The sequence below is a fragment of the Scardinius erythrophthalmus genome (assembly GCF_964197995.2).
Source record: "Scardinius erythrophthalmus genome assembly, chromosome: 22".
NCBI classification, from domain to species: Eukaryota; Metazoa; Chordata; class Actinopteri; order Cypriniformes; family Leuciscidae; genus Scardinius; species Scardinius erythrophthalmus.
In genome coordinates, this window is record NC_138242.1 from 27,058,676 (window position 1) to 27,070,409 (window position 11,734).

The 11,734-nt window shown below is 36.0% G+C and overlaps 1 protein-coding gene across 1 annotated transcript; it reads right to left on the reverse strand.

The window, feature by feature from the left end:
• Positions 1-1,755: 1,755 nt before the first annotated feature.
• Positions 1,756-4,580, reverse strand: dtx3la (deltex E3 ubiquitin ligase 3L a). Its single transcript, XM_081352575.1, has 5 exons — positions 4,506-4,580; positions 4,280-4,399; positions 3,361-3,527; positions 2,796-3,007; positions 1,756-2,226 (listed from the first exon to the last, which is right to left on the reverse strand). The coding sequence occupies exons 2-5, from the start codon at positions 4,359-4,361 to the stop codon at positions 2,157-2,159; spliced, it is 531 nt and encodes a 176-aa protein (XP_081208701.1). The 5' UTR covers positions 4,362-4,399; positions 4,506-4,580; the 3' UTR covers positions 1,756-2,156.
• Between the last annotated feature and the right edge of the window lie 7,154 nt (positions 4,581-11,734).

Consider the following 11,734-nt stretch of genomic DNA (forward strand, 5'->3'; position numbering starts at 1 on the left):
CCTGGGGTTATAAACACTGCTCTGCTTTTACGCTGTTAACCCCACACTTAACCCTGGGTTATCATTGTTCTAAACCCAACTTTTAACGCCAGGTAAAGGAATGTTTCACAATTGTAATTTAGAAGCGGGGTCAGCACTGCTTTTTACCCGTGGTTATTACCCTGGTCCGGTTTTGCGCTGGTAACCCCACGCTTAACCCCGGGCTATCGTTGTTCTAAACCCCACTTTTAACCCTGGGTTAAGGAATGTTTCACACTTGTAATTTAAGAAGCTGGGTTAGCACTGCTTTTTATAAACCCTGCTCTGATTTTACGCTGTTAACCCCACACTTAACCCTGAGTTATCATTGTTCTAAACCCCACTTTTAACCCCGGGTAAAGGAACGTTTCACTTCCTTCACAACTTGTAATTTAGAACTGTGGTTAACACCGCTTTTTACCCAGGGTTATAAACCCTGCTCCGCTGTTAACCACGATTCCAATTGTGTAGTGTCAAACGTTGCAGTGTTAGAATGTTACGACTAGATTGCTTAGCAGCCAATCGCATCCCTTATATTCACACACTTTGTACAGTCACAGAAAAAACATGCTTTGTATAAACTGTAGGCTATGTTTCAGCGGTGACAGAAAATGCAACAACTGGAGTAAAGAGACTTTAAAGTCCATTTAGCATAAACTTAATAGTACAGTTGACAAAATATACTGTAAAACAAGGAAGCACAATGCTAGAGCCTTTATGTGAACAGGCTGCATGCTGTGTTAATCCAACCATTGACACTGACACCACAAATATTCAAATAAGAACGTTAACCCAGGGTTTAAGAATGTAGGCGACTGAAACGGCAGCTTATGAATATGATTAATTGTTAACCCCTGGTAAATTGTGAGTACTGTGTAACTTGAAGCAAGATAAGCCCGGATTCCATTTACCTGGGGTTTAGCATGGCTCAGGGTTTACTATTTCAAGTGGGAAAAGCTCTGCTCTGAGATATAGAAAGATTTTGGGCATAATTTAAGGGCAGGTTTAGTCTTAAGCAGGTTTGTGACACATTCAGACAGAGCCTTGCTTCTTCAGGTCGTGAACAGAGAGAGAGGGGGATGTGACGGAGGAGGGGAGAGCTGCGCAGATTGAAGGAGGATGGGGCAGGAACAGATTTGATAGCTGTCAGAGTCGTGGTGGAAGCTGACAGTCGGGACGGATGACTCCTGGCGGAGCGTCCACGAGAAAGTGGTTTAAGAACGCCCCTGGAGATGACGGAGCCCTCTCTAATGGGGCCTGCCAATCCGATTACTCTTTATTGTGAGTATGAAGCCTGGTGTGTAATTCAGTTTGAGGAGAACAGAGGGCCACCGTCAGCCTGGGAAAGTTCACACTCGGCAATGTGAAGACACATTTCAGGCACGGAGGAAATATTGCAGAGGATGTGTTGACTTCACCTGGCAGACTACCTTCACCTCACTACCTTTAACATTTTAATTTTGAACTTTTTTCATTTATACTACATTATAATCAATATTTGAGTCTGATTAATTTAAAGATGCATGTGAATATGAATCTGTTGTGATGGTTAACTGAAACTAAAACTTGAAGTACTAAAATGACAAAAACTGAAATAAATAGCAATAAATAGAAACATAAAAAAATGAATAATAATCAAATTTCTAAGTTAACTAAAATAAAAGTAAACGCTGATTCAAAATATTAATAATAGTATATAAATAATACTAAAATAAAATTGATATGAACAAGAAAAATGTGACAACATTTACTGATTACTTAAAGAAATCCATAAAGGGCTTAGTTATATACATTTTTCATTATTTAAAAACACTTTAAGCAAATAAGCAATAGCTAGCAATGTATACAATACTGTCTTACTTCATGATAGAACTCTGTTTTATAGAAAATACACAAGTCGCCAGCGTGCTGTATGCAATTCAGTTTCTGGCTTTGCATATAAAGGTCCTCATGAACTATGTCAAATTGAACAGCCATGACAATGTTCTGTTGATTTGGCTGTAAACGTCAAACTCCATGTAATCATGCCACATCCATATCCATATCCATATCTATATCCATATCCATATCCTCGTCATGCAGATCAGGGTCATGATGAGGTTGGAAATCTTGTTGTAGTCATTGTAGTCCATTTCCTCTCATTTGATCCCTTTTACCTTGAGACTTTTCCTCACTGATTTCAAATAATCTGGATCTGGATAGCCCAAGCTGGCACAAAAGGGGAGAGAATGTTCAACATTAAAGATGAACAACACAGAAAACATCTTACAAAATGTATGTTATCCTAAGATGTTAATTAAATGTTTAACATAATGATTTCCTTATGGTTTTAAAGACAAAATATGATAATAAAAAAAATTATATGAATTCTGAATTCTGTGAATAAAAACAAAAATATTATATAGAATATTATAGATTTTATAATAAATAAATAAATGTTTTATCTTTCTATATATAATGCATTTATTATTTATATTATTATGGTTTTAATTTTTCTAATAGCTCCTAAAGATGAAATCATCAACTAACTATAACAAAAACACTTAACAGAAAAATTAAAACATAAAAAAATCTGAAAATAAATAAAAAAAATATTTATTTTCAGGCTTAAAAATAGTGGGTAGGGGGAAAATACACTGCAAATGAATAGAAAGTAAATTTAAATAAACAAAAAAAAATTGGTTTGTTTAGTGAAGTAAGAATATGCATATTTGAACTCGGCAATTATGAAGAACCACTCATCTATTATTTGGAATTATTTGATCATTATTATATACCTTCCAGGTCCCCCGCTGTCCCGAGTCTTGAGGGGTATATCTGCAGGCGTCACGAGGTATTCACCGCTGAGATTGGCCGCCACAGTGAACAGCAGCTTGTGTTCGAAGGCCTGCTCTAGAAGCCGGAAGATCTTGGTCCCCGTGGTGTTCTGAGGCAGGTAGGCCTTAAATTCATTCCCCCTGTAGCTGTGTCCCGGGTGCGGATGCCTATCCTGCAAGGCGAGGTACTAAAGTTGATCACTTGCATACAAAAACCAAATCTCATCTGATTTAAAAAACAACACCAACTGATGGACACTTTATGAAAGTTCAAGCAGCGCTTTATAAACACTTTAGGCATTAGTATCTATCATAACAGGGGATTTCAGCTCTGTAGTATCTGCATGTGCTCTGTGTGAGAAACAGGCCGGACAGGATTCCACAGAGCAGAGACACAGATAGCTGAGATGTTTTAGAGTTCTCAGTGATACACTGAAAGGTGTGTCTATTGGCATTGTTATTTAAACACTGTCAAAGAGATACTGTAAAAAAAAGAAAAGAAAACAAGAACTCATCATGAGCTCACCGACTGGATTCCATCATCAAAATGAAAGGTGATTTGAATGGTGTCACAGTCAGGATATCCCGGCAAACTCCGTCTTTCGATGTTATAATTCATCTGCCCTCCATCTGGCTGGTTTCCTTGTTTTATCAGATCATTCTTTTTGTGTTTTTTCGATCCTTGAGTTTCCACTTGAATTGTCATAAAATATAACAGACACGCATTAATTGTGTTGCATTAGAATACAAATGGCATCTGCAAACAAATACTGCGTGAGCTTTTCTCAGAACTAAATTGACTTTCCTGAGCTCCTTTTAATTGTGGATGTATGATGTCAGGAAGCTATATAGCCAGGTATTAGTAGTTTATTACATTAACTATATTAGCAGGTTGCGCTAATGTTTCACACACACACACACACACAAAAAAAAAAAAATCTTAATTTTGACCAATATATCGATTTGGTTTTTTTTAATTTAAAACCCACAAAAAAAATATTTTGTGAAATAATTTGATTGAAAAGTGAGCTTGTATATGGTCCCATTAGTTATTTAATGCATTAACTAACATTAACAATAAGCAATTCATTTGTTACAGTATTTATTCATCTTTGTTAATGCTTGAACTTGAACTGTTCATTGTTACTTCATGTTAGGTCCATTAAATAATATGGTCATTTTAGTAATATATTAGCTGTTGAAATTAACATTGACTAGATTTATAAATGCATTAAAAGTATTGTTAATTGTTAGTTTATATTAACTAATGTTAACAAATGAAACCTTATTGTTAAGTCTTACTGATATTTAATTATCTAATGCAATAGCATTCATGCATTCTTAAAAGAGGAAAAACGCATAGATAGTTATTTTTAGGTAATATTTGTGTTTCAGTTTCATGAACTGCGTGTCGAAAGTTCATGAAACTGAAGTTAGAAACTCACCCATCTCACCCAGCGTTGGAGGACCTTTGCCGTTCAGGTATCTGGTGCAATGCATCTTATCCTTGCTCTGTGAAGCGCCCATGATCAGCTCGGAGTTAAATGAGCAATGATTTCATAGGTCTGCAGGTCATTGAAAAGAATAAGATATCACAGAGGTTTTGAAGTTCAGTTCAGTTTATATCAAATCATTTTAACACATTCATATTTAATCTTTTAGTGCACGTACCTGATATTTTAGGATGCTCACCTGCTTCTCTGTCTCTTTAAGGTGAACTGCTCAGCTACACTCAGGGTGGAATCTTTCTCATAGCTCACAGATTGCACACACATAAAAAAGGAAGAGAAGGTAGGTGCAGTTAAACCTGTTCTGGATGAGACTGCTGGTTGAGAACGGGAGGGGTTTTAAGGATTTCGGCAGACGAGAAAGACATGTTGTTTTGATTTATTTGCTTTAGGATTCAGAATGCTTCAACAAACTTTTAATGCGATTTGTGTGTGCGTGTGTGTGTGTGTGTGAAAGTAATGATGAATTGTTTAATCTGGTTTGTCAAAATAACTTCCCCTGCAGTGACTGCGTGTTTACCTGTCACTCACATTAGATCGACCAATAGCAATCCACAACCATCCAATCGATTCCCAATGGACAAAATCAATCCCTGCCCTACATTATTTCTTGTTCGAGAAGTCGTTTCATTCAGATATATATAAGCTTGTTTCTGCCACAGAATAAAAAATTAAAAAGGTAATTGTTCCTCAGTATTGTGAGATAAAAAGTCTTTTTTTCCTTAGAATTGGACTTTATAACTTATATTTGCAAAGTTGATATTTCACAATTCTGAGAAAAAATGTCAGAATAGCGAGATATAAACTCTCAATTGCTAGAAATAAAGTCCGAATTTCCCGCAATTGCAAATTTTTATCTTGCGATTGTGAGTTTATATCACGCAATTATGACTTTATAACATGCTATTGCGACTTTATATCACACAATTCTGACTTTATATCTTGCAATTCTGAGAAATAAAGTCATAATTGTGACCATAATTGTGAGATGTAAACTCAATTAAGAGATAAAAAGTCTCAATTATCTTTTAAAATGTTTTATTCTGTGGCGGAAACAAGCTTCCATTGATATACGTCACAATAGGGAAGAAAAGAATATCACTACTTCCGTTTCATGCCAACTTTAATCTTTCTCACCAATCTAGGAGTTGATTCTTGCGTTCATGGCTCAAACTATCTAATAAATCGAATTATTTTTACAATACTCTGTAACGTCCCAAACACAATGTTTGTCTCATGAGGATTCAGAGGTCACATATTTGACTCAGTCTCATAAGTTTCTAGAGATTTGTTCCTTATCATTCACTGAGGGGGGTTTCCAACTCTATAAAGTATTATGTAATAAAGGAAGGATAGAACAACATGTAGTCTACTTCTCCAGAAGCGTGGAGAGAAATATCACTCAGACAGCATGAATCCGTGGATCCACTGTGGAGGCTCAGAGTGAGATGAGGAGAGATGAGACCAAAGACTCCAGGCTGAGAAGAGATTGAGAATTCCTGCTTTCAGCAGACAATAAATCCAGAGATGTGTGCAGAGAGAAGGACTTACTGATCTGCAGACTGGACGGGACATTGTATGTTTTTTTTGTTTTTGTTTTTTTGTGTGTGAGGCGAAACAAGCTGAATTTTTATGACAGTTTTTTCCGTTCGTCTGTGTACATTCTGTCTTTCCTGCCTCTTTGTCACAAACCTGCGCGAGTGTGCACGCACACACAAAGTTCCCTACTTTTTCTTTCTGCTCTCATATACATATTGATTACAAATGCTCAATTCAGCCATGATTTTTTTTTTTTTTTAGAGGAGCATTATAGGGACTTGATGGCTTGATTAGAAGTGCAAGGAGCTAATCAACCAGATAATTCAAATACACACACAGAGAAGACAGAAGCTGCTGATTAATGATATTGATAATCACATGCATTTTCAAAGTACATGTAATGCCATCTTATAGGCCACCAATCTCCACCAGTTTGTCATTTTAAAGATTTTAAAAGAATGGCAAATATTTAATATATTTTTGCTAATGTAACTTCAAAACTTCTATGTAAACATATCCTTTTTTTTTCACTTATAGGCTTATATTAATCAAGTGTTTGGTCTGTTGCCTGGCTGCCAGCATGCTATTTGAGTGACATACACAAATTAATCAAATTAAAAGAAATATCTAATCATCCTCCATAATGCAATCGCTATTTACATCGCATGTCGTCTGTAAACTCTTGCGTACCAAGGCAATGACTTGCGCATTCTTTAATACATTCCAAAACAAGCTCTGTTATCAAACCCACAGTGGAAAATGAAACCATATCCATACTGGCTGGGCTGGATTGGCATGGAATGAAACATTCAAGTAAAGAGAACGGTTTGGCCCGACGGTGAAAAAGTGGCCTTTACATTTACAATTAAACGTGGCATTTTTGCAACTTTTAAGATTACTATGTAAACGTATAAGGGTATCTGTTAGGGTTTTTTATCATTTAATATTACTCAAGGTTTATTGCCGCTAAACTAAACGGTAACACTTTAGAATACTACACAGGAACAAATAAGTAACGCACAGTTAGCATTCTAGTAACTACAAACTAACAAGAAACTCTGATTAACAAATTAGTAAGTAATAGCGCTCAGTTCAATGTGGTAGTTCACTATTAGCTAATCAATAACTACTATTTTTCATACTTCCCAGAGGACTAAGAACCACTGTATACAGGTTCATAATTAATGCACTCAATTCGGTTGCACTCAATTTTACAGTGCATTATGTGTACTAACAGTGTAAGTACTGAGTAATAAAAGGTTACTACAGAGGTTAGGTTTAGGGGTTGTACTTAGTTATTACCCAGTTATTGAAATTACTATAATAAGTACACTGTATGTATGGGGAACAGTACTGTAAAATAAAGTGATACCAATATTAAAATGAACACTGAAAAAATTATAGTTGAATTTACTAAAAATTGAATCGGAAGTGGTTGCACACAATTGATTTTAGCTACATTTAAACAAATGCATTAAGTTGAACTAAAATGTAATAAGTTCAACTTAATACATTTGTTTAAATGTAGCTAAAATCAATTGTGTGCAACCACTTACCATAGAAAAATTTATTAAATTCAACAATCATTTTTTTCAGTGTAGTGCTGGGTAGTAACTGATTACATGTAATCTGGATTACATAATCAGATTCCAGATATGAAGTACCTGTAATTAGATTATATTACATTTTAAAATACTCATAATCAGACTACAGCTACTTTTTTATTACATGTTACTCTCACAATGGCAGTGAATTATTCATAATTCATTAATTCTCCCTACTATCTTTTTAATTTTCCTTTCTAAAAAAAGCCTTTTATACGTTATAGAGGTCTTTAAGGTTTGTGGAATTGCACACAATCATGAGCCGATCACTGATCACTTTTAAGAAGATTTTTCTCAACATTGCAACATAGCATTTTTAATCAACTCCTGACAAACACATTGATTATCATTTGAATTATCATCACTCAGTGAGTCTTTTAACCAAGGCTTTTGTCTTCCGAACACTTTCAAATGTACAAATTCATGACATTTCATATTTACATGCAATGTTGGGATTCCCCGACTGTTTTGTCAGCTCTCTTTGACCTAATATATTTATTTGAAGTATACCACCTGCGGTATACTTAATATATATTAATTTTAAATTAATAGGTCAATAATACAATTAAGTCCAATAATAGAATCAAGTTCATGGTTCTCCGATGTCTGTAAATAGTCACTCGACTGGAGTATCCTGTTCAAATCAATGTGATAAGCGAGTTAGGTCAAAAGTAATCTAAAAGTGATCAAATAGTCTAATTACATTACCTTAAATGTGTAATGTAATGAATTACATTACTAACAAAACATTTTGTCATGTAATTTGGAATCAGTAACCGACTGCAATTTGTAAGTAATCTACCCAGCACTGCCTAATGATTCAAGTATTGCCAAATCCTTTAGAAGGAATTACTAATTATTTGGATCAGTAAGTGAAAAGCATGATAACTCCCTAATATTGTTTGAGGTTTTTGTAAGATTTTTGAAAGTAATGACTCTTTCGAAAGGAATTACTATTTGGATCAGTATTCTAAAGTGAAGATCATGGTAACCCACTATAGCTCAAGTGTTACCGTATCCATCTAATTACTATCCAAAACCTTATAAAAACCTCACAAGCTTCAGTCAATATTAGAGAGATATCATTGTTAGTTAATAGTATAGAGTGTTAAAAATTCGTTACCTATTTTTTCCTGTGTAGTTATACATTAATGACGGAACAGTATTCTAAAGTGTTACCAACTAAACACTTTTCCATTGTAGGCTTTGAGTTTGATGAGACCACTTATTTAAGCTAGTATAAAATGGTACACACTTCCTCTGGGCGGCATGGCAGCATTACAGTCAGAGTGTGTTTTTCGATGTCGCATATAGTGAGGAGAGAGAGGCATAGCTGTACAGCGCTCTGGAGCGTGCCGGAACATTCCTCACAGATTTGGGCGTCAGCTTCTTTCTCTTAAATCCCTGGGAGTGCTGCGTTTCCATGGTGATCGAAAGTTATATGAGCCATCTTTATTCATCACTGTGGCCCAGAGGGCTGGAGAAGAAGCACTGACGATAGAGAGAGATAAAGAGGAGGAAAAAGAGGAAGACAAAGATAATCTCCTGTTGGATTGCGTCTGTCTGGTGTTGAGTTGACGCACTTTTCTTTATAAAAAATCTCAACAGTGAAAGCAAAGATCAGCGTCAAGACTCTTACATCGTGTCAACACTGCAAGTGATGCAACAAAAACATTTGTGGGTTATAAAGGGTGTGTATGTGTGCACGCCAAAGTATATTAATTACCCCCATTGATCCCTACAGCATATGACACATGAAAAATACACAAGGTTCTCAATGGAGACAGTCATTCACCCAAACAAACAATGAACACTCAGTGCTGTGCTAGTTTCATTACCCATCATGCCCACTGGCTCTGAGCCCCTAATCTGTCTGTGTCCTGTCTGAAGTTGTCTGCTCTATTAATAGTCAAATGCAACAGAACGGCAGAAACTACATTTTGAGTCTGTCTTGTCTCTCTCTCTCTCTAGTCGCATGGCCTGAGAGCAGATGTCCCGGGATACTGAAGAGGGCAACGCTTCTTACTGTACATCATTGATATCTCAAATCATGCAACGTTTGAGGAGAGGTGTGCTATTACTTGTCTAACTGAAGGAAGTTATGATTTCCATCTGGCTGACTATAAAACTGGTGAAAATTCTATAGTGTAACATGTGCGTCGATGTTGTCATAATGGACTCTTTGTTTTGAAGTTATTTTCTGTGCCATTTGTCCCTTAGTTATCTTCCTGTGTTTAGTTCATGTTTGCCTTGTTTGTCTCTGAAGTTACCCTCATTAATTTCCATAGTAACTTATCATCTACACCTGTTGCTCATTAGCCCTTGTGTTTCAGTTGTCTTTTGTTGGTCTTTGTTCTTGCATGTCTCTCTTTGTAAGCTGTTGCGTTCATGGTCGCCCCTGTCTGGATTATGTCTCTTTTTACCCTATTTGGATTATGTTTCTGTGTCTGTTTTTTTTTATTTTTTTTTATAAACTGTTGCTGCACTGAAAGAGGAGCCAAAGCTGTACACTCTATTCAGTGTTCATGTAGTATCGAGATACTGTTATAGATTTGAGTTGTTTATATATACTGTATATATGAATCTATCTTTTTTTATTGAAGTAGTCTATTTCCCCAGGAACCATCTTCGAATCTTGAGAAAATCTCTGGAGCCAATCAATGGCTTCAAGTGAAACTGACATGAGATCAGATATAGATTAATATTTTGTGGAAGTTAACTTTCTTTCTTTTTTTCATGGGTGTTTTTATGAATTTATGTAGTTTAAATTTGTAAAAAAAGATTTGTAATTTAAAATATAAATATGCAGTGTGCACTGGACATTCTAAAAAAACATCCATATGAATATTAGCTGTTGTATCACTGACCCTTTTCAAATTTCCAGGTTTTTCAGAAGTGGGAGTCATCAAAGTTCGGTGAATGAGACTATATAAAATCTTTTTTGTGTGTGTTCCAATGTGCTCAAATAGCAAAAAAAATAAAAAACACATTAGTGTTTTCACAACTTTAAAAAAAAAAGGGAAAAAATAGAGCATTAAAGGGACACTAGGTAACTTTTTAACCTTAACTGAACAGCTTCTGAGTCAGTGGAATGGTTATATTACTTATTTCGGGTTGAATGGTGGTGGTTTCGCACACCCAGTGTGCGCGAGAGCGGAAAAAACTCAGTTCAACAGGGCGCGCGCAGCTCTTAAAGGGGCCACACCTTATTTCCACTCATTACAGCTTCCATCCTATAGGGCTTGGGCATCGTGACGTCATACTTGCCGTGGCGGCCATGTTGATGGCCTCGCGAATGTAAACATACAGCAAGTCGAACGAGGAGAAGCAGAGTTGGGAGAAAGAAAAATGATGTTAAAATCCCGAAAAGGATGTGGAATTTACGGGGATACGTTAAATAGGGAAACCAGGGACCAGTAAGTTATGTGGACAAATTTTCCTGTAAAATATCCCGTATTTTAATAACTTACTATCATAACATTAATGTTAGCACTTCCATCGGACCTGTCAGTCTCTGTACTGTTGTCCTGTTGCTACCCCCTTGCCCTTCCAGAAAAACAGATGTTTTCAAAGCATCGTTTTACTTACTTGAAAGCAACCTTAGCGTGAAATTGGCCTTTTTTTAGATAACAGCGTGGTTGTTGTGAGAGCACGATTTCACGCCAATCTGCAAGCAAAGTCACGTTAGACCGAGCTTCACAACTCGCTTAGTTAATGCTGCAGTTTTGCAGAGGGATAGCAACAGAAAGATGAATGTTGAAATTGTAATTTTTCGGGATATTTTATAGGTAAATACTAAAACGGGAAGACAGCGGGAAAAGAGCTCAAATACGTGAGAAACCCTGAAAAAACGGGAGGGTTGACAGCTATTAACTACACTTTTTTTTGCCGATTTACATACTGGTCCCTTGCTTCCCTATTTAACCTATCCCCGTAAATTCCACATCCTTTTCGGGATTTTAACATCTTTTTTCTTTCTCCCAACTCTGCTTCTCCTTGTTGACTTGCTGTATATTTACATTCGCGAGGCCATCAACATGGACGCCACCAGTGGTTAAAATGGCTTTTGTAGGGAGGGGGAGCCCTTATCACATCGTAAAATGACTTAATGTGTTAAAATGTGGTGATCAATGTATAATTTCACTGTAATAAAGGTATTATCGCACTTTAATAAAGGTATAATTACACATTTATATTACACTGTAATAAAGGTATAATTACACAATTACATTGTAATAAAGGTATAATA

What these genes read in the sequence shown, in the direction of transcription:
- dtx3la (XM_081352575.1), bottom strand. Translation starts at nt 4,361, where the DNA reads ATGGGCGCTTCACAGAGCAAGGATAAGATGCATTGCACCAGATACCTG. An exon ending in TTGATGATGGAATCCAGTCG is followed by an intron (nt 3,008 to 3,360) that starts GTGAGCTCATGA and finishes CTCGCCTTGCAG; the next exon opens with GATAGGCATCCGCACCCGGG. An exon ending in GACAGCGGGGGACCTGGAAG is followed by an intron (nt 2,227 to 2,795) that starts GTATATAATAAT and finishes CTTTTGTGCCAG; the next exon opens with CTTGGGCTATCCAGATCCAG.